The sequence below is a fragment of the Zea mays genome, chromosome 5, assembly GCF_902167145.1.
Source record: "Zea mays cultivar B73 chromosome 5, Zm-B73-REFERENCE-NAM-5.0, whole genome shotgun sequence".
NCBI lineage: Eukaryota > Viridiplantae > Streptophyta > Magnoliopsida > Poales > Poaceae > Zea > Zea mays.
This window is the reverse complement of record NC_050100.1, coordinates 220,960,945-220,981,521: the sequence shown is the minus strand read 5'-3', so window position 1 is coordinate 220,981,521 and position 20,577 is coordinate 220,960,945. Positions and strand designations below refer to the sequence as shown.

At 44.6% G+C, this 20,577-nt stretch overlaps 2 protein-coding genes across 2 annotated transcripts; both read right to left on the bottom strand.

Annotated features, from left to right (window-relative positions):
• Positions 1-5,054: 5,054 nt before the first annotated feature.
• On the bottom strand, positions 5,055-5,952 carry LOC103627834 (pathogenesis-related protein PRMS). Its single transcript, XM_008648149.4, has one exon. The coding sequence runs from the start codon at positions 5,778-5,780 to the stop codon at positions 5,250-5,252; it is 531 nt and encodes a 176-aa protein (XP_008646371.1). The 5' UTR covers positions 5,781-5,952; the 3' UTR covers positions 5,055-5,249.
• A 3,775-nt stretch (positions 5,953-9,727) lies between these two features.
• LOC103627833 (uncharacterized) lies at positions 9,728-12,346 on the bottom strand. Its single transcript, XM_008648148.3, has 3 exons — positions 12,074-12,346; positions 10,963-11,092; positions 9,728-10,868 (listed from the first exon to the last, which is right to left on the bottom strand). Exons 1-3 carry the CDS (start codon positions 12,210-12,212, stop codon positions 9,905-9,907), a joined length of 1,233 nt encoding a protein of 410 aa, XP_008646370.1. The 5' UTR covers positions 12,213-12,346; the 3' UTR covers positions 9,728-9,904.
• Positions 12,347-20,577: the final 8,231 nt, after the last annotated feature.

Here is a 20,577-nt window from a genome sequence, read left to right as displayed (position 1 = left end):
AACCAGTCACCACGCCCTATGATCCATCCTACACGCTCAACAAATATGAAGGCGAGCCTGTGAACCAGCTACTATATTCGCAGATCATCGGATCTCTCATGTACCTGAGCAGTGCAACTAGACCAGATATCTCATATGCAGTATGCAGACTGGCTCGTTATTCGGCCAGTCCAGGAGATAGACACTGGGTAGCATTGTACAGAGTGCTTCGGTATTTGAAGGGAGCGATGAATCTTGGTATTAAATATACCGGATTTCCGTCAGTGCTTGAAGGATTCAGTGATGCAAACTGGATCTCTGACTCGGATCAAATGAAGTCTACAAGTGGCTATGTGTTCACTTTAGCTGGTGGGGCCGTGTCATGGAGATCGTCTAAACAATCAGTGTCGACACGTTCCACCAAGGAGGCTGAATTAGTTGCACTTGATTCAGCGGCACTGGAGGCTGAATGGTTGAGAGACCTATTGTCAGACCTTCCAATGCTAGCAAAGCCGATACCGGCTGTCCTAGTATACTGTGACAACACTTCTGTGTTGCTGAAAGTGAACAGTAGAAAGGACAACCAAAAATCCTCGAGGCATATCAGAAGACGACTTGATTCATGTCGGCATGCTAGAGAGACGGGTGTAATAACCGTAGATTACATCAAGTCTGAAAGGAACCTTGCTGATCCTTTCACCAAAGGGCTGGCTCAAAAGCCAATCCAAGCAGCGTGTATGGGAATGGGACTCGTACCCTGTTAGCGGTTTCAACTGCGGATAACTGTCCTGTGTGACCGGAGATCCCGAGATCCAGGCTCCAGGAAACGAAGCACTGTGGAACCAAGAGCACAAAAGATAAAGAGTCTCATGAGCTGCTGTGCTCTGACTGTATGGCAGGTTGAGCGATATGCTCTTAATGAAGTCAATGCTATAAGCAGGGAAATTGTCCTACAGAATTTCCTTAACGATTTCACCTATATGAGCTGACTGTGGGGTCGCAGTCCAGGAGAGAATGGGGTTTTCTCTCTAGTGAGCTCATGAATAGATATTAAAGGGCATGACCGTAACGCCCTGCCCCGTAAGAGAAGCAGATAATCTGCCTAGTACTATGTGCCTTTTGTGCGAAGATTCTCACACTAGGGTTTGTGGATCAAGGCGTAGTCCTCCGCTTACTCGTGCAGGGTTGGAGTACACTGGGATAGGCTTTGGTTCAAACCTAACAAGTACCTCTGCCGAAAAGTAGTATATAAACAGTACGGGAGCTCAATGACATTGATCAGAAAATAAGAGTGAAAATGGTGGGGATTGCTGTTCATTTGAGGGGTTTTCCCTTTATTTTCTTTATTGGAAAATATAAGAAATGAATTAAAAAAAATGGCAGCCAGCTGGGCCGCTACCAGGCCGCTTGGCCGAGCAGCCCAGCAAGGCAAGCCGGCAAAAGGAGCGAGCGTAGGGTTCGCTGGGGGGATCGGCCAGGAAGCGGCAGGGGATCGAGCAGCCAGCTGAGGCTCTGGCGGCGCGCAACCGTGCGCAAGGATAGGGGCCGAAGGCCCTCGCGGCGGCTGAGGAAAAATCAGTTCAGCTCGTGCCAATCTCCTCGCCGTGCTCTGTGCAACTGTTCCTCGTGCTCGGCTCCATAAGTATGGTGTCTTGCCCCTGTTTAGCAGCACGCAAAACACCCTCTGCTCCTCTCTGCTGTTTGTTGTTCCATTCTCCTCAATCCATTAGGTCCCTAGTGTTCCTGTGGTTAATTGCTGGTGGTGATTGGAAGAAGGTGGAGGCGGTGCTGCTCTTGTGCAGTGCGGTTTTCCCGTGCTCCCTGATTCTCTTGTGCGCCTGTGTGGTGCTGTCTGTTCTGATTATTGTCCACCGTGGCCTGGTGCCTGGGCTCCCTATTGCGCGGTGTTCGTCTTCTCGGGCTGGTGCCGTGGACGTCTCCCTCGGCTCCGGTAGCGGCTCTAGTATCTCCGTCAGCCTCCCGCCGTGCAGGCCCGGACGTGGGCGGCGGAATTGGTTTTCTGGGACAGAACCTCGTGTTCGCTGAGCTGGTCTTCCCACGTAGACAATCTACGTGCTGCGAGTTACCCGTTGCCTCTATTTATTTATTGAATAATTTTGTGCTATCTGCTAGTATTATTTACTTGGGTGTGATTGCACAATTTGTGGGCGGATTATGTGCTCGATGATGATAGCGGTGTAGTGAGACGACGTGACAGTCTGGGTTTTAATGTGTTGTTATTTTCAGCATTGATATTATTTGTGCCTAGTTATTTCTTACTATTGTGCAAGCTGATTATTTAAGTTCATTATTGTTCCTTAATTCTTATGCATACTGTTTTGATCTTAATATTCATGCTTGATTTCTAGGCTCATAATATTTGATCTAAAACCCTGATTTGGTAAGATAGGACTGTCACGTTAGTCGAGGATCTTTGATCACCCTTTAGTGTTGGAGGGCTGTCTATTGCAGCAACCCGCTATTTTGAGAGCAATATTTTAATATAAACAATCATGTTTATTTGTTTAATCTGCCTTCTTCATCTACCTGCCATGTTTAATTTGCAAATGGATTTGAGTAGCTATATTACATGTTTTCATGTCCTGGAATTGCTACTGTTCATTGCTGTTATAATTACATATGGCATTTATCTGAGTTATATGCTTGTTTTATTCGGAATTAGTATATTTAATCTATTTAAATATGGAGAAAGCATGTCACTTATTCCTATAAATTTACAACACGAATAAGCACAAGAACTTTGAACTTAGAATTACGAAAAGCACAAGAAACACTTGTTATTGACAAACTAAATTTTATGGCAGTGGCGAACCTATGTAGGGGCAAGTCTGGGCTCTTGCCACGTTCCTCTACTAGTGTTGATATACCTATACACATGCAGCAAGCAGTAAAATATATTTAAATGTGTGAAAAATAGATAAAGTTATATGTTTATAGTATGAGTAATATCTTTGTCCGTTTTTTCGAATATTTCTAAGTCCGCCGCTGTGGTACGACAGAAGCAAATACGAAAAGCCAAGCGAATCCATGTGTGTTTGCCAAAGGTAAATATGTGTCCGACCTGACTGACTAGTTAGGCCCTGTTTGGGAACAAAGTTTTTGAAAACTACAGTTTTTGAAATACTATACTATACTTTAGTTATGACAATACCGTAGTTTATAATACCGCAGTTTTGAAAACTGAGGTCCAGAGCTAAGTTTAGAATGCCTTAAAACAACTATAGTATTTGCAATACTTCAGTTTTGAAAACAGAGATTTTACCCAGCTTGCCAAACACCATTATGTATATAATACTGCAGTATTTGAGAATACTGCAGTATTCTTCCAAAACTGCAGAAAAACTTTGTTCCCAAACACCCCCTTAGCTGTAGCTGTGGCCGGGCATGCAGGCATGCTTGGTTTGCGCTGTGTGTGCAAGTGCATCCAGGAACGATCGACTTGTACAGCGCAGAAGCAACGGGATTCAACGGAGCATGGCCGTGTGGTCGGTTGGTGCCGGGCCAGCGAGCTTTAAACGACGGTGATCGCACGGCAGCGCGGCAGTTGAATAGCATGTCGTGCTTATAGATGTCCAAAAAGCACGTGGTCCGTTAGCCCTGCACGAAGCACGTGTTTTTAGCCCGACACGAGCCCGACACGGCACGGTTTGAAGCGGGTCCGGGCTGAGCCCGGCCCGTAGAGCGTGCCGGGCTCGACAGACATTTGAGCCCGTTGGGCTAACCCGAGCACGACCCGTTATCGGCCGGGCCTTTAAACCGGCCCGTTCAACAACTTAGGTACTGTACTGGGCTGCCTCACGCGAGCCACGAACGGCCCAACTTCGCCCTAACCCTAAGCAGCCCGCAGTCGCACGCCCACACCGTCTGTATAAATCGTGCGCGTCCGGCGCCCTAACCCTAACCTAACACACTCTCGCTCCTGTGTCCTGGCTCTCCGTGCGGCGCCGGTGCTCCCTCCCTCCTCTCGGACCTCGGCGCGACGCTCCCTGCTCCCTCCGCTCGGCGCGGGCCGCGGGCTCTCTCCTCTTGGCGCGGAGCTCTGCGCTCCCTGCTCTCGGCACGGCGGCGGCGCTCCCTCCCTCCTCTCGGGCCTCGGCGCGGCGGCGCTCCCTGCTCCCTCCTCTCAGGCCGCGGCGGGCTCCGTCCTCTCGGCGCGGCGGCGCTCCCTGCTCCCTCTTCTTAGGCCGCGGCAGGCTCCCTGCTCTCTGCTCGGCTGCTTCTTCTCAGGCTGCGACGCTCTCTGCTCGGCTGCTCTGCTCTGCTCAGATCAGGCTTTTGGTGACGGTCTGCTCATGTTTCGAGAAAGAGCCGGTGGTCTACGATCTTACTATGTGTTACAGTATTTCGGTTTAAGAAGATCTCACTACATGTGCAGAGGTACATACGAAGAGTCTACAGGTGACTGATGTTTATTACATGTACAGGTGTTGGAGAAACAAAATGCTATGTATTACCTTTACAGAGGAACCATCCGATCTCGATTCTGTAGAATATGTCTACGTTGAGTGTACCTTTGGTAAATCCATTCATGCACATTTGTATAGGTTGCTGTATTGTATATATCTTGTGAGCTGTGTTGTTTGGTCGCTAATTAATGTATGTCTTATTATACTGTGGCATAGTGTGTACAGGGGAGGATTTTGTGACGTCAGTTTTAGGTTTTTTGTGCTAAGTATGGTTGTGTGATTTGCGGGCTCGGGCCGGCCCGGGCTGCTAAATGGGCTGCGCTATTCGGGCCAGCCCGGCACGGTCGGGCCTCCACCGTGTCGTGCTCGGGTAGCTGTCTGGGCACGTCGGGCGGCCCGACACGGCCCGGTTAAGTGATCGGGCCTAACCGTGCCGGGCTCAAACGGACCGGGCCAAGTCGTGCTTGGGCTGGGCCGGGCCGGGCCGAGCCGCCCGTTTGGACATCTATAGTCGTGCTTGCACACCAGCCTGCAGGCCAAATTGGTTGGGCGCGGTCCGCGCGGACGCGCGGTGGCCACGTTTGTCAGTCGGCCTGCCTGTCTCCAAGAGATCGACCACCAAGGCAGTGGCTTCCATGCAAAGTACCATTCCAAAAATTTGAATTCGCATTTTATTTCATCCATTATACCCAAATAAATTTGAAAAGAATGATGGAGCAGTAACAAAACGAGGGGACCCTGTCCCTATAAAAAAGTTTTTGGCGTGAAACAATCAGGTCAAAATAAAAGGAATCGGGTGCAAGTAACCAACATGCATGTGGCATGCACGAGCACGACTCGTCATCAGTAAGGCCTGATGCCAACGTAGTTGCCGGGCGGGCTGTAGCTGCACACCGCGAACGTGGCGCGTCCCCCGGCGCAGGGCGCCATCGCGCACCCAACCGCCGTGGTGCCGCGCCACACGACCTGGGTGTAGTGCCCGCAAGCGCCGCCGCCGCCGCGGCAGGAGTTGGTGGACCGGTCGTAGAGCGCGCGCTCCCGGACCCAGGCGCCCACCACGGCCTCGGGGTTCCACCCGGCGCCGCCGCTCCCGCGGAAGAGGTTCTCCCCGTAGGGCCCGTGCGAGTGCGCCAGCGCGCAGTCGCCGGCCCGCGCCGCCGCGTACCGGCGCGCGTACGCCGCCAGGCGCTCGTCCCACCGCAGCGCGGGCACCCCCACCGCGCGCCGCGCCGCGTTGTGCGGCTCCAGGAACCTCGACGCCAAGCTCTTCTCCGTCTTGGCGTCAGCGGTCGCGGTCGCGCCGGCTAGGACGGCGGCGGCGAGGAGGACCGCGGCGGTGACCGTGCTCGCCAAGGGGAAGCGGCGGCGAGGCATGTTGGTAGTAGCTGCTCTCGATCAGGTGCTCTTCCTGGGATTTTCACGTGTCGCTGTGTGAGGTATTTATACGAGCTTTTGCGTACGATTTCTTCTTGTTCGGGTGAAGAACAGCAGAGTCCCGAGAGTAGTGCTGCTCATGTTCCATGGTGCCTGACACATAAAAAAAGAGAGAGAGAGAGAGAGCGAGGAGGTCCACGCGGCACGTCAAGTATGTGCGTCCATGTTCATTGTGACATACTACATTTTTTTAAAGACGTAGTAGATTTTTTTTAAAAGCAACATTGTGAGTTTGTGTGACGTGCAGCAATACTTTGGTTTGGCGCCATCTCGATAGCTGGATTCGATTTCAGAGATAGCGATTTTCAATGGGGTATAAAATGTAGCGACAACAATGTAGAAGCTCCGAGGCCTCACCTGAGACATGTTTTTCTAATCCTATGTAATCCACACGGGCTAGAAATATCCGAACAAGGCAAATAGGAATAGTTCCAACTATCGCTTCAGAATTAACAACCACAATACGAAGTTCAACAATTTCACAGTCAATACTTTAACTAGACAAATCCATTATTTACAGGTCTATTAGAAACGGGAATCAGGATCAATGAACAGTGACTTCCAACCAGAAAGCAACAAATGCAAACTTCGTTGGAGCTGATAGCCATTTTCAGTGCTTGAAGTCTTTTTTATGCTTGTATGAAATAGAACCATTATTCGAACCAGAGGGCAAAACTACATACCAGTTCTTCATCACTTGCAACAACCCTGCCATGAAAGTCTGATCATCACTTGCAACAAACTGCCCACTGAAAGTACGAGCCACAAGCAGACCACGAAAACCATCTGTCCATGGGCCATGGCCCATCGCTGAGAAAATGATATGGCCTATACTCAATTCCAATATGCTAAGCCCACTTGTGTAAGTAGGGCCGTAGGGGTGGTAATAAATCATAATTTATTTAAGCACTTAATTAATTTAAGTTAAAAATGAATAGAAATAGAGTTTGATCCTAATATAATCTGATATTTAAATTTATAGGATATCCTAGTGTCATAATAGTTATGACATACACCTATGTCGTCATTGTGTATATCATATAATAATCTCTCATGTAGTACAAAATAAATCTCATAAAAGAGAATCATTATTCATTAAAAATAATAATATCCTTGAATTAAGTAATCCATTAGGGATTTACCACTTGATTCTTGAATAAACTCCATTAATTCCTAGAAAGAATATAAACCTAATACAAAAAATGAGAAAACTTAAACACCATGAATGTGTATAAACACTTAGAAAGTGCAGATCGAAAGGCTAGCAACAAAGTGATGATATCCTTTAAAGATCATAGAAGATACGACGATAATGAAGTTTTTAGCAATTAAATTACCCCCTAAATACTAAATGCAATATTAGATTTACTATTTAGTGGTACAATAAAAAACTTATAGAACATATAATTTGAAAATCTACTGAAAATAATTTTAAGCACTCAAACTCTAGTGTAAGATTAATAACTATCTAGAAGATATCAAATAATACTAGTGTATAACGCGCGCCCTGCGCGCGATGTTTTTTTATTATCACATAAAAAATGTATATTAAATAAGGAATGATATTTCTTATGATATTTTTATAAATCTAGTATCAGTTCAAAGTTGTATATCATCTAAAATATATATGTTGCAATGATGACTTAAAGAACGGATGCTGCCCTATCTTGCAGGGTGGTGTTTTTTCTTCTGTGTAAATAAGATGGCAAGCATAGTAATAAAATATTTGTGATAGAGGAAAGAGAACGTTAATCTGAAGTGTCACTGTGGTTCTTAAGATGTCCTTAAATTGTAGCACAAATAATTATTTAAAAGTTAAGAATAATTAACTAATACTATATAAAACTCATTTCCTTGGAGTAGAAGCAAACTTTTTTTTATCTGATTCTATGGCCATCTGAAACGTCACTACGGTCCTAAAGATTTCCTTCAAATGTAGTATACAAATAGATATTTTGAAAGTTAATGATAATTAGCTACTATATAAAATAAGGCATCACATGTCCATTAGATATACAATTTATATGACCTCTACTGCATCGAATATTGTCTTCGAAGGTACAGACCTTGTGTCACTGTTAGTATAATGAAATTTTGATGTGTATAATGTACTAAGGATAATAAAACATGATTGACAATCTGAATCCGAATAACCTCTAAAACAGACATCCACCTCTGTTGCTAGCGCCAAGGCACCAATTAGGAAGAAAATATTTTTTATTTCTTGGATACGGAGGACACCAAGCCAACACTATCGAGCCGTTAGCCCACATTAATAAGATATCATGTCAGGAATACTTAGCATGGCCAGAGCATAGGGGCTTGTTCATTTCAACTTCAACAAATTAAAATAAAAAAAGAATTGCAACCAAAGACGTTTTACTGGATTGAATGGAGGAAAAGGAGATGGCATGGAGGAAATTTTGAGAGTGGGAACTAAAATGTATTGTTAGCGCGCACGAACGACACGGTTCGGATGGAAACCAAAAAAAGAAAACAAATGCAGTATCAGCAGTAAGTTTTACCTGACAGAATACAATCAATTCAAGATGGTAGTTTTACTGCCACAAAGAAAAAAAAGGAACTTGGGGAGCCTCAGCATCTTGCATCGGAGGAGTCATAAAATTTGACTGCCTAGTTGCAAAACCTAAAAAAGAAATCACAAGATCAGCCTGCTATTCAGTAATATTTCTCAAGCACAATATTTAGTAACAAAAAATTAGTGGACTATTAAGTTTTCAGTAACAAAATTAAAAATTCAGTTTTCAGCACTTTGTGCAATAATCGGTTTTTTGGTATTCAGGAATGAATTTTCAAGTCATTGAAAAAATTCTCAAGCACTGTATTCAGTATACAGAATCGAATCCAAACAATGAAGTAATATAATTGACTATGTACAAATCAAATGACTTAAATTGTTACGGGCAACAAAGTATGCGAGAAGTACTCTACTGCTCAAGCCTTTGAAGCAAGAACTGGACACCAGCTGAATTTATCAGGCTCCCATCCTCCACTCAGGAATACAAACATATAGTTAGACATCACCCATGAGATAGAACAATACACGCGTGGAGCAGATCCATGGCAGCCGCAACGACATCCTCTTCCAGGTGTCGGTTTGGATAGAAGGGAGGGGGGAAAGGCTAGCGCATAGCTCACAGCGCGGCACAACATGTAGGCGTGGGACGGTCGAGACCGAAGACAAGGATGACGATGAGCGAAGTGATGCATCGAGGGCAAGGCCAAGCCGCAGTGCAGCAACAGTCGGGGTGTGAGGCTTAGGCGGCAGTGTTAGCGGCGAACGAAAAGAAAGAAAAGAAGAGAGAAAACCTAGAACTCTAGGTTGAATGGGGAATACGAAGGAGGAATTATCTCTTCCTCGCCTTCGCCGACGCGGTGGTCGCTGCCCAACATGGGTAAACCGGCGGCCGGAGAATGCTCTCCTCTATGTTCTTTTTTTAAAACGCAACACGATGCTTCTAGGAGCAACGAATGGCAGACACAGATGGAGGAAGGAGCGACAGATATTGATCTGCGATCGAACGATTTAAAATAGATAGAGCGACGTGGATACAACGAAAGCACTTGATTATGTATCGCTCCGTTGATTGACGATCGAATGATCTGAAATTTTTTAACGACGTGGATAGGTTAGTTGCTGGCGGTTTGGAGCTGCTTTAATAATAAGGAAATATAACTAATTTATCCTTATAATCCTTCGAAAAGATTTATTAGGGTAATAACTAATGAGTAGTCATTATGCATGAATCATATATATTGCACTTGTTTATACTCGCATTATAATAATTCATGGAAGAATTGTGAGGCAACTGTTGAAAGACATAGTATTACGGTGTTGCATACCGTTCACTAAGCATACAGTTTTAAGATCGAAGTGCAAGAGTCCTGGAGTAAATAATATATTGGTTGCCACTGTAATTCGCATCCATATAGATCAACCGAACCAAACGTTCAATATATAACTATGGACTGACAGTTTGGAAAATGAACTATATATGAGCTTAAGAATTTTGCACACACAAATACGGCATGACGCCGAAACCCTACTCCCATTGATCATAGCCGCCTAGCACGTAATCGTGCAGATTGCTACCGATGGAGTTTCCCAGCTGAATCTGATAGCCGCCGGCCGCGCCGTAATCGCAGGCGGCGGATGCGGTCCACACCGAGAACTTCTCATCGGCTCCATCGACGGCAGCGCCGTTCGGGCACTGCAGCTCCGGCAACGTGGGGACATGCCCGTCCTGCGCCAGCTCGCCCACCGATCCGTAATTGCTGTACAGGAATTCGTATAGCACGTCGTGATGATGATACTGTTCAAATCCGGCGCCGCCGTAGCCGCCACCAACCATCGGGGCGACTGAGTTCATCTCTACGCTGGCGGCGGCCGCGGTAGCTTCAGCCTCGGCGGATGGAGAGTAAAACCCTAGCTTGGGCCGCTCGAAAAAGCCCCCTCCTGGCAGCGCCATGTAGTTTGCCGCATCGGCAGAGCTGAGCTGCTGTTGCTCGCCCTCGACTGCTGCGGCGTTACCAGCGCCGACTGCGAGGCTCTGGTGGTCGACCAGATGCTGATGGTGCCGCTGTTGCACGCTCACTGTTGTGGCCATGGCGTCCGTCGGCAGCGATCCCGGGAGCAGCCTGTTCGCCTGCAGCAGCGCCTCAAGCTTTGGCCACTGCGGCGCCGCCGCCCCGACGACGGCGTTGCGGTCGTCGTTGCCGCCGCCGCCACTGCAACCGAACGCGCCGTACATGCCTTGGAGGCGCATGTGGAGCTGGATCCGCTCTAGAGCCGACGCGCTTAGGGTTTGCGTGGCCGTCGCGGCGCTGTTGCCACCGCTGGTGCTGCACATGTTGCCGCCTCCCGCAGCGAGGTAGGGATCCTGGTTTGCCCTCGCGCGCCGGGATGGCGCGCGCTTGCCGAGGAGCTTCTTCTTCAGCTTGGTGTTCCAGTAGTTCTTGATGTCGTTGTCCGTTCGCCCCGGCAACTGCGCTGCAATGATGGACCACCTGAACAATGAACAGCATGAGATGCTCCTCTTCTTCTGTGCACATGCCGACATGCGATGCAGTTTGCAAATGGTGTGCACTGATTTCTTATTACCTGCTTCCAATGCTAATGTAGAGGCTGCAAATGATATGCTCCTCTTCTTCTGTGAAGTCACCGTGCTTAATGTTTCGGCGCAGATAATTGAGCCATCTCAGCCTGCAGCTTTTGCCACATCTCTTCAGCCCTGCAACAACAAATCATACTCATACTTATACTTAATCAATCTCAGATCAAATTAACATTTAATAAGTAAGTATCCTAAGGCAAAAGGATACACGGAAAATGACTGCCACGTATATATACCACAATAATATGTACTCCCTCTGTCCCGATATATAATTTGTTTTAGATTAAACTTATATTCATTAATTAATCTATAAATATAGTTTGTATATATGTCTATATCTATTATCATTTTTTCGAACGTAGACAGAAAAAAGACAGCTAGTAAGAACTATATTTTGGGACGGATGTATAGAGATGTAACTATACACACATAATTCCTGCTTACGTATTAGCTAAGGCCTAGCTTACCGTTGTTTGTTTTGGCGTGTTCCATGTAATTATCAGAGGTTTACCGTACGTATTTCTTAATTGGTTAAGAAATGGCCTTGTTCTTTAATTATCAGCTTGATACTATCTCTAGCTATAGATCTCTCACACCACGACAAACATATAGATCAATCGATGATGAAACAACAACTGGCTAGCAATCAAGCATCTTTTCATCGTCAAATAAAAGCTTCAAATCGAAAACTGCGCACACATATATTTTAAATAGGTATACATGTTTGGTGGTTACACACCCGAATCAGACATGCCCGCATATGATACTAAAGTTCTCTTGAGGTTTAATTCAGTTTCGAGGGTGAAGGGCACATATATACATATGCATAGGATCTATAGCTCAATCGATGCACAAATTAAGGGCAGCAGAGTAGCAGACATATGCATCTTTGATTTTGAAAGAAGTTTGCTTTCTAAATCGGATGAATATATATGGAGATGCCACCATACAATAGCAATCTAGCTAGCACACGGATCACAAGCTAGGAAAAACGAAGAGCCAAATAAAAGAGGGCACCGGACGAATTTCATCAGCAAAACACACAGAAGGATCGATAGATGAGACGCATCATCATCATCTTGCGCTGCATGGACATACCAACAATCTTCTGCGGCAGCGCGATCCAGTTGCCGCCGGTGCCATGCTCCTCGATGTAGGCCTTGAGCTTGGCATCCTCCTCGGGCGACCACGGCCCTTTCTTCACGCTCGCCTTGTCGCAGCACGGCGCCCTCCCCATGGCTAGCCGCCGCCGCCGCCTTCAGCTTCGTTCGTTCTGCAGCGTGCGAGCGAGCTGATAGATGAGTCAGCAGCTGGCAGAAGGAAGGCAGGTGAGAGTGCGCGCGATGGATTGGATGGGGCCTGCCCAAGCAAGCTGCCGCCGAGCTTTATAGCTGAGCATGCAGGGGCCGGCGAGAGAGGGTACGGGTCCGGTACAGGGCACGCCGGGCGACAGGGCAAATTTTGTAAAACAAAATCGATCTATTAGTACTCTCTCTGTTTCTTTTTAGTTGTCGCTAGATAGTTAAATTTTATATTATCCAGCGACAACTAAAACGAAACGGAGGGAGTAAGCAGATCACGCAAACAAAAGATGTGAAGGGGTTCGCATGCATGGTGGTGTGTTCACAACAATCTCCGTAGCTCTTTGTTTTTTCTATGTGAAAGGTTCATACACACTCTACTTATATGTTGTCTGTTATCTATCTAGATAAGTAATATCAGATTAAAGTCTCTAAGTCTCTGCACTATTTCAAGACTCACACCAGGATTAAAAAAAAGTGTTCCGATGCTTTGTGTGATGACTGATGAGCCGGTTGGCGGGCTAGCTCCACACAATCCACACCACATACACTCCAACCATATCATCGTTCTTGCATCTCACTACGCGGCCCCAGCTCCCTGCCATGCACTGGCTAGGATCTCCTGTCCCTCCCTCCAAATATATAATTATAGATTCGCAACAAGTAAAAAAATATAAAGTAGTTTCAACATTTTTCTGTCAAAATTTCTGTCTCTGGATAACCTCAGCCCACTGATGGACAGCATGCACATGTGCAGAGAAGTAGAAATCGATGGATAGATAATCCATGGCTGATCTATGGACAGTAGTATCCACCGCGTCTGTTGACTGATATAATGGGGTACAAAGGGCACGTTTGCGACCTTAGCCTGACGGTCTCTGGCTGTGCTCGCGGGATGCAACACATGTGTTTGTGTGGCCTACCTTGCTTTGGAGCTTGTTTCTGCGCGTGCAAAAGTGGCTCTTTAGCCTGGCTCCCAGGAAACGAAGACAGGCTCCGTTTTTTTGGAGTTCGGCTGCTCGTGGCTGCTCTCAAGAAACAAAAGTGGCTCTTAACCTGGCTGCCTACGTGTGGCAAACATCGGTTCACTTGAACCAGACTTATTTAATACAATGCAGAAACAAGATATGTTATAGCAGTTGAGACCGGCTAACTTTGGCCTGGACCACACGAGCTGGCCGAGCCGGCCCGATACGCGTCGCAAACACACCCAAAAGGAACAAGACGAGCCAAAGCAAAAGCATGTACTATACAGATCGATCCCTAGTCGATCCCCAGATTGGTTGGCGTGCATGTGCGTGACAGAACAACCCTTTGAATTAAACAAACAGCGCCTCGCGTCGCCTGCCTGCCTTTTCCCTAATCTCTATCGCTGCCCTGCCTACCCTTTTTTTCCCCAAACAAGTAGTTTATTATATCGATCGCCGTGACATCAGATCATCCGCCGGCCATTGACGACGACGCCGGCCGGTTGAACTTGAACACTCCATGTTTTTCACTGCATTGCAGCACGCAAGAATGCAGCAGCTCCCCTGACTCTGCCGGGACCATGTGTGTATATATATGTGCCTTGAGAGACTTTCAATTCAGGCCTAGCCTAACATCCATGACAATGGGTCGATCCTGTGCAGCGATTAGTTTAATTTAATCGCGCTGCAGTGCAGATGTCGTGTCGTGTACATGGGCTGGACGACTGCTGCTGCCCGTGAAACTAGACTTGGGGGGGGGGGGGGGGGGGGGGGGGGGGCACCAGGTTTGAAATCGCGTTGGCTCGATCACCCGCTTCCTGTTTCAAACAGCTAACAGCGTATTGACCAATAACATATTTAGTCAAGTAGTAGAGCTGGACTAAATTAAGGCTAGCTACTGGATGTTTTATTATGGTTTTGTTTACTATATATACAAGCTAAGTACTATGTGTACTAGAGGTACCAAGGACGTAAGCAATCGATGCAATGAGATCATCGTCGACCATCATGTATATAGTACACACTACCAGAATCGGACGCTTTGCCGAGTGTCTGAAGCACTCGGCAAAGCCTCAAAAACACTCGGCAAAGTCTTTGTCGAGTGTCGCACTCGGCAAAGAGCCCTCGCGAACAGTACATCGACAAAGGCTTATTTGCCGAGTACTTTTTTTCGGGTACTTGGCACAGAATTTGCCGATTGCCAGGGGGTACTCGGCAAAGAAAAGTCGTCGTCACGGCGCCGGGGTGACGGAGACGGTGTCTTTGCCGAGTGTCTCCTAATACACTCGGCAAAGAAGTTACTTCTTTACCAACTTCTTTGCCGAGTACCAACCGGCCAGCACTTGGCAAAGAATCCGTCAGCGGGTCCCTTTGTCAGGTTCTTTGCCGAGTGATTTGTATGACACTTTGCCGAGTGCCCGACAAAAAGCACTCGTCAAAGGGCCAAGCACTCGGCAAAGCCACGGATTCCGGTAATGACACTGCTATTTGTTACACCAACAAGTGAAACTTCATCCAGTCATTTTACGGTAATGACAGAGCGATCTTCTCTCTGTGTGTCTATATATATATATATATATATATATATATATATATATATATATATATATATATATATATATATATATATATATATATATATATATATATATATATATATAGTTATATAGAGAGAGCTATTTGTCATCTAAGGTGATCGACCGGTGGTCCATCACTTGGGCCACCCATCAACCCCACTTTGATGATCCATCCCTTGTGCACGCGCGATGGGCGCGCCAAAAAATAAGGCAATAGATTGGATCCAATCTACTCCCCACCAATCCTCGTGTTATGAAAATAAAGATCTATTATGTGACGGGCAGACACACCTCAAATTAAGGTAACGATAACAGAAATAGAATGACTGAATCTGTAACGAAATGACTGAATCTATTATGAAATGACTGAATCTGTAACGGACGAAATGACTGAATCTTTAACGGAATGACTGGATCTATAACGAAATGACCGAATCTATAACGGGATGACTGAATCTGTATTGGAATGATTGAAACTGTAACATAATGGTTAAATATGTAACAGAATGACTGAATATGTAACGAAATGGGTAAATCTATTACAGAATGACTGAAACTGCAACGAAATGACTTAAGCTTAATGATTGTGTTTAGAATATTTGAGTTGAACAATAGAATGACTTAAGCTTGTTACAATTTTGAATAACTTGTTTTAAATTTTCCTAGGCATCTTTTGAAAAATAGAAGAACTGAATGTTCCGGTTGTTGTTTCTCCTATATCGATCAAAATCATCGAGAAAGTCCTAGAGAGAGGAGAGTGTGAGAAACGAAGCCAAGTAATGCGATCGGATTTCATATCTGATATGAGTTATCACTTGTAACAAAGTTAGTTATCACTTGTAACAAAGTTAGTTATCACTTGTTTCTTTTATCCTTGCTTATTAATATATTGACTGTTATGTACATGATGAATTATTTTTCATATTGATATTAGTGGATAGGGGGGAATCCGTTGGGTACTTGAAACCCGTATGGGCATGTATTTGAACAAAATTTCATATCTGATATGAGTATGTTTTTTTAGTGAGTGTCTTTTTCTTCGTTGGTGTTGGTATGAGTTTGAGGAAGAAATACCCTAGTGGATTTTTATCCATTATCATCTCTAGTGTAATGGACTGGTTCAACCGGACGATCCACTGGCTTATTCGGTTGGATCGTATGTTACAGGTGGTGCACCTCATCACCCTACGTGACAAATAGAATATATAAAGATAATAACGAAGATTTGCTGCGAAGGTAGCCTGATGGATGATACACACATCTCAATCACGTCACTGTTTGCGTGTGGATCGTTAGGAAACACAGCCCAGTCCGTACGTCATGGCGGACGACGTACAACAGTTCGCTTCATATATAGTTCACACATCCCTAGACTCAACTGAACGAAGTAAATGCTCGTAGAATGCACCGGGAAAAAGCACAGACAGGAAATAGTAAACAAGAAATAAGTACACTTTACCAGTGGTGAACATTTGTATACTAGTTCAGAGGAAGAGATGTGAGAGTCACCTAATTAATTTGTATACTGAAAGTGTAGTGTAGTGTGGCACTGGCAAACGTAACTGGAAGACCAAAACAAACGTGCATGAATGGGTCACCTAATGGGCTACTGGCCGGCGGCCTACCTAGCTATACACCTTGTGTGACTGTTGGAAACCAAAAGCATAGCTATCATCAGATTTTCAGATGTATATAAAGTAAGTAATATAGTAAATAAAAAACATATCTATATAGCAAATTAAATTTATCTTGAACGTATTTAACAGGAATTCATGGTTGTTATTGCTCACAACAATGATCGCTCAAGCCTAATCATAGATGAATTCACGTGTCAACGCCCACACAGCACGCAGGCCGCCACCGGCCACCGTGCCCCTATTTATCTAGAGGTGTTAATAGGCTCTTAATTTTACCATATAAAATGTAAGGATCAGATTAGATTAGGATCAGACTCTATTTTTATTCATTTTTGAACTAAAAATAATTTAAGGTCCTATCAATTTATAAAGAAACATTTTGATCATGATCCATTATCACCTCTAGTCCTATCTGACGCTTAGCCTCCACTGTCGTTGCCGAGCTGGAGTTAGAGCAAGCTCGTCGACGAGCAGTGAACAATGATTTGGTTCCTATTCCTCTCTGCAAGCGAAAGTCAAGTAGTATTGCAATCTTTATGTATAATTTGTAACATGTCCGAATTTTCTAATTTATGCAACTTTCAAGTTTAATTGTTGAATGTTAAACTTTATATATATTTATCGAATTGTTTACCAAATTTACTATAAAATTATATATACATTAGATAAAATTGTATATGAAAATTTTATTGTATGTATATAAAAATCTTAGGCACGCCACTGTGTGAGGGTCGAGGGCTTGGGCTGCTAGACAGCCTTGGATGAGGGACCTTGGGCTTACTCCTATATGACACGCTACGTGTGTCTAGCAGACTCACCCATGAGCACCCTTGCATGGTCAGTGTTAAAGTTCTTAATTACTAAAGTTTAGGTGTCGTTTGGTTCACTAAATGTAACGTAAATGGTAATGGTAATGATTCACACTCGAATACCGGCGGTAACAAGTTTGAATAAGCTGATATTCATTTCTATTACGGTTGGCATTAAACAAACATAATTTAACGTTATCGGTTACCCATTACGTTACCAATATGTGAACCAAATGATACCTTAGATGGAGGCCTGCTCATAGTCTCTCAAGAGTAGTGAGTAGTGACCCTTGTGGGCCTAGAAGTCACTCTACTAGCCAGGATCCTTAGGATGTCTTGGTATAGAAGACAAGGGTAATGCCCTTCCCCAGCCGCTGACAATAGAAGTCATCATATACTTCTTTGCTTTTAGTCAACACATCTTTCATTCTACAAAGATCATAATGTATGAGTTCTAAAAGTGTTGAACCTATTTCCTTCACACCAAAGTAAGGTTTTCTTGGTTGCTTAGCTTATACACAAGCTTGACAGTTCTAAACCTTTAACCACATGTAGTCTTTAAATTAAGCACAAAATAGATAGCCGACAGATGATTTAAAAATTAATATGGCATAAACGTGAGTGCCACGTGTTAACCTCAACATTATTAATCAAATAATTAACCTGGTTCACAACCAAATTACTAAAATAAAAAAGATAACCAGAACTAGCCTATGCTATTATATCTTTTTACCAATAAATAGTCCAAAGCAGGACATGGGACATGACTACTTCACTAGAATAAAAAACCAACTTGAAGCCATTACGACACAACAAAGAACCGCTGACAAGATTTGTATTTATTACTAGTGCATGTTGCACATTTATACTCCTATAATCTTTTTTGAAGTAAACTTTAGATCTATCATACTAACACCATGAACAAAAGCATGTGACCCTTCCCCATAAAGTCGCATGCACCTTGTGTGACCTGATTAGAAGAAAATAAAGATATATCAGCACAAACATGAATATTGGTTCTTGTATCACCCTATCATTCGGTGGATTAACATGCTGCAAAAATAGTATATGTATTACCATACCCTATTGTTGTAGCTTCGCTCACAACCATGTTGATAGATTTAATTTTCCCTTGTTGATTTTTGTTGTCCATCCTGTCAGGACATTTTTTAGCGAAGTGCTCCATCTTGCCACATACAAATAATTCAGTCTCCTTCATTTGTATCTTATTTTTCTTGAAGTTGGTGGTCTAAATGACCTTTAGCTTCTCTTTATTCATTCGAACATAATGTTGCATGACATTAGCACTTTATTGCGCCTCATGTATTTTGTATGCACCTTCCTTTTCCCAAGCTTTTTCTTCAACATTAAGAAAGACTAACAAATTCTTAACAAATATATTTTCCCTCCTATGTTTTAGAGCCGTGACAAAATCCCTCCAAGTTGGGGGTAATTTGACAATAATGCCCTTATACAACAAATGCATCAGGCTAGATACATCTAAGTTGCTAGAGCTTATAAACAATGAGTTGTATCTCAAGATATTGCTCAGCCATAAAGCAGTTGTCAATCATCTTATAATCATAATAAGACTCAATGACATACAACTCATATCCAAAATCTCATATCCAACATCCTAGGCGTCGTCCTATGTTTGATAGCTTCTATGAGCTCTCTTGCACTCTTTATGTTTATGTGCACATCACAGAGCTTGTCAGACACCATCTTTAAGATATAGCCTACTGCTATCACATTATTCTCGTCAAACTCTTCTTGTTTCAACACTTGGAGGATCTTCACAAGGCTTGATAACGCAAGGCTTGTTAGGCAATTGCTCACTTTTAAGACTAAATTATTTTTTGAAGCAATCACTACATGAACAATGAATAAACCATATGTAGCAAATAAAATCATACCCATATAACAAATTAAATCTATCTTGAACACACATATAATAGAAACATGAGTGAGAATACCATCATTACTCACAATGAGGATCACTCCAACCTGGTCGAAGATGAGTTCATGGTGTCGTTGAAGTTTGTAGATTTCACAGTGCAGATTAACTCGATGAGCGGCCACATGATCCCTGACCAAAACATTTGGTTTCCTCTAATCCATGTAGGTTCTTGTTTGAACCAAAAGTGAGCCGGCGGACGGTCCGCGCCTGTGGGCCGGACGGTCCGCGCAAGCGCAGAACAGATTAGGGTTCCAAGTTTTGTGCTACGGTTGTTAGCTAAATTCGTGGGATTCGCTCAGAAATTAGTTTGTAAAGGGTCCAGCCCCCCTCCTCTATAAATAGAGAGATATACGGTCGATTTGGAACAAGCAATCGAATCAATACAACTTCTATTTCGCATTTATTTCCTGTACAATTAGGAGTAGTTCTAGTCTAGTTCTAGTTTAGCCTCTCGATCCTCAAATTCTCCGCCTCTCCTCGACTCTACGTCGATTAGAGGAGTCTAGGTCGGTCTACCCGAGCCTAGACACTGTCGGTGTTTTGGGTCCGACCGCACACCCGGGGTTGCCCCTCAAGGTGTTTTTAGGAGTAGGACGGTGTCGACGATTGTAGCAAAATGGTTCGTGCCAATCACACGAGGGACAGTGGACAAGATTTACAGGTTCGGGCCGCTTGGAAATGCGTAACACCCTACGTCCTGGTGAGTGTGTAACGAGATTACAAGAGGGCTCTCTGGATTGAAGACACAGAGAGTTAAGGTGGGTGGCTAAGTAAGATAGGGTCGATCGTTCTGAAGGGGTGCCCCCTATGCCTTATATACTCGACCGTGGGGCAATACATGTGGATATGATAACTACAAATCCTTAAAAGGTAGGGAACCTCTTGAATTTATCCCTACATAACCCTCGCCGACTTATCCTCGCATGGCTTCGCTGCATGGGGGCTTCAGCGCGGGAAAGTCGGGTCTCTGTTGCGATTTACTCGTTCGACGTTGTGGGCCGTCCGGGTTTGCACCAATCCGGTCTTACGTCTTCTCTGCTTTGTTGATTGTCTCTCCCTAGGCCCACGAAAGAATGACCTTACGATCTATTGGGCCCTTGGGCCTTTCGTGAGGTCTTTTACTCCTTTAGTGGACCCGGGGGATATCTATCCCCCACAAGCCCCCGATCTTTGGGTTAATTTGGAGGTAATCAACCCAAAGATCCAAGGTCCAAAAAATGACTTCCTGCTGTCTTCTCTTGCTCCGATCATTCGTTTGACCAAAGCTTAGTTTCGTGCTTGTGCCTTAGAGGTCGGCATTTCGATTTGTAGGATTCTGAACTTCATTTGGTGCATCGGAGGTGCACCCAA

What these genes read in the sequence shown, in the direction of transcription:
- LOC103627834 (XM_008648149.4), bottom strand. Translation starts at nt 5,780, where the DNA reads ATGCCTCGCCGCCGCTTCCCCTTGGCGAGCACGGTCACCGCCGCGGTC.
- LOC103627833 (XM_008648148.3), bottom strand. Translation starts at nt 12,212, where the DNA reads ATGGGGAGGGCGCCGTGCTGCGACAAGGCGAGCGTGAAGAAAGGGCCG. An exon ending in GCTGCCGCAGAAGATTGTTG is followed by an intron (nt 11,093 to 12,073) that starts GTATGTCCATGC and finishes TTGTTGTTGCAG; the next exon opens with GGCTGAAGAGATGTGGCAAA. An exon ending in TACATTAGCATTGGAAGCAG is followed by an intron (nt 10,869 to 10,962) that starts GTAATAAGAAAT and finishes TTCATTGTTCAG; the next exon opens with GTGGTCCATCATTGCAGCGC.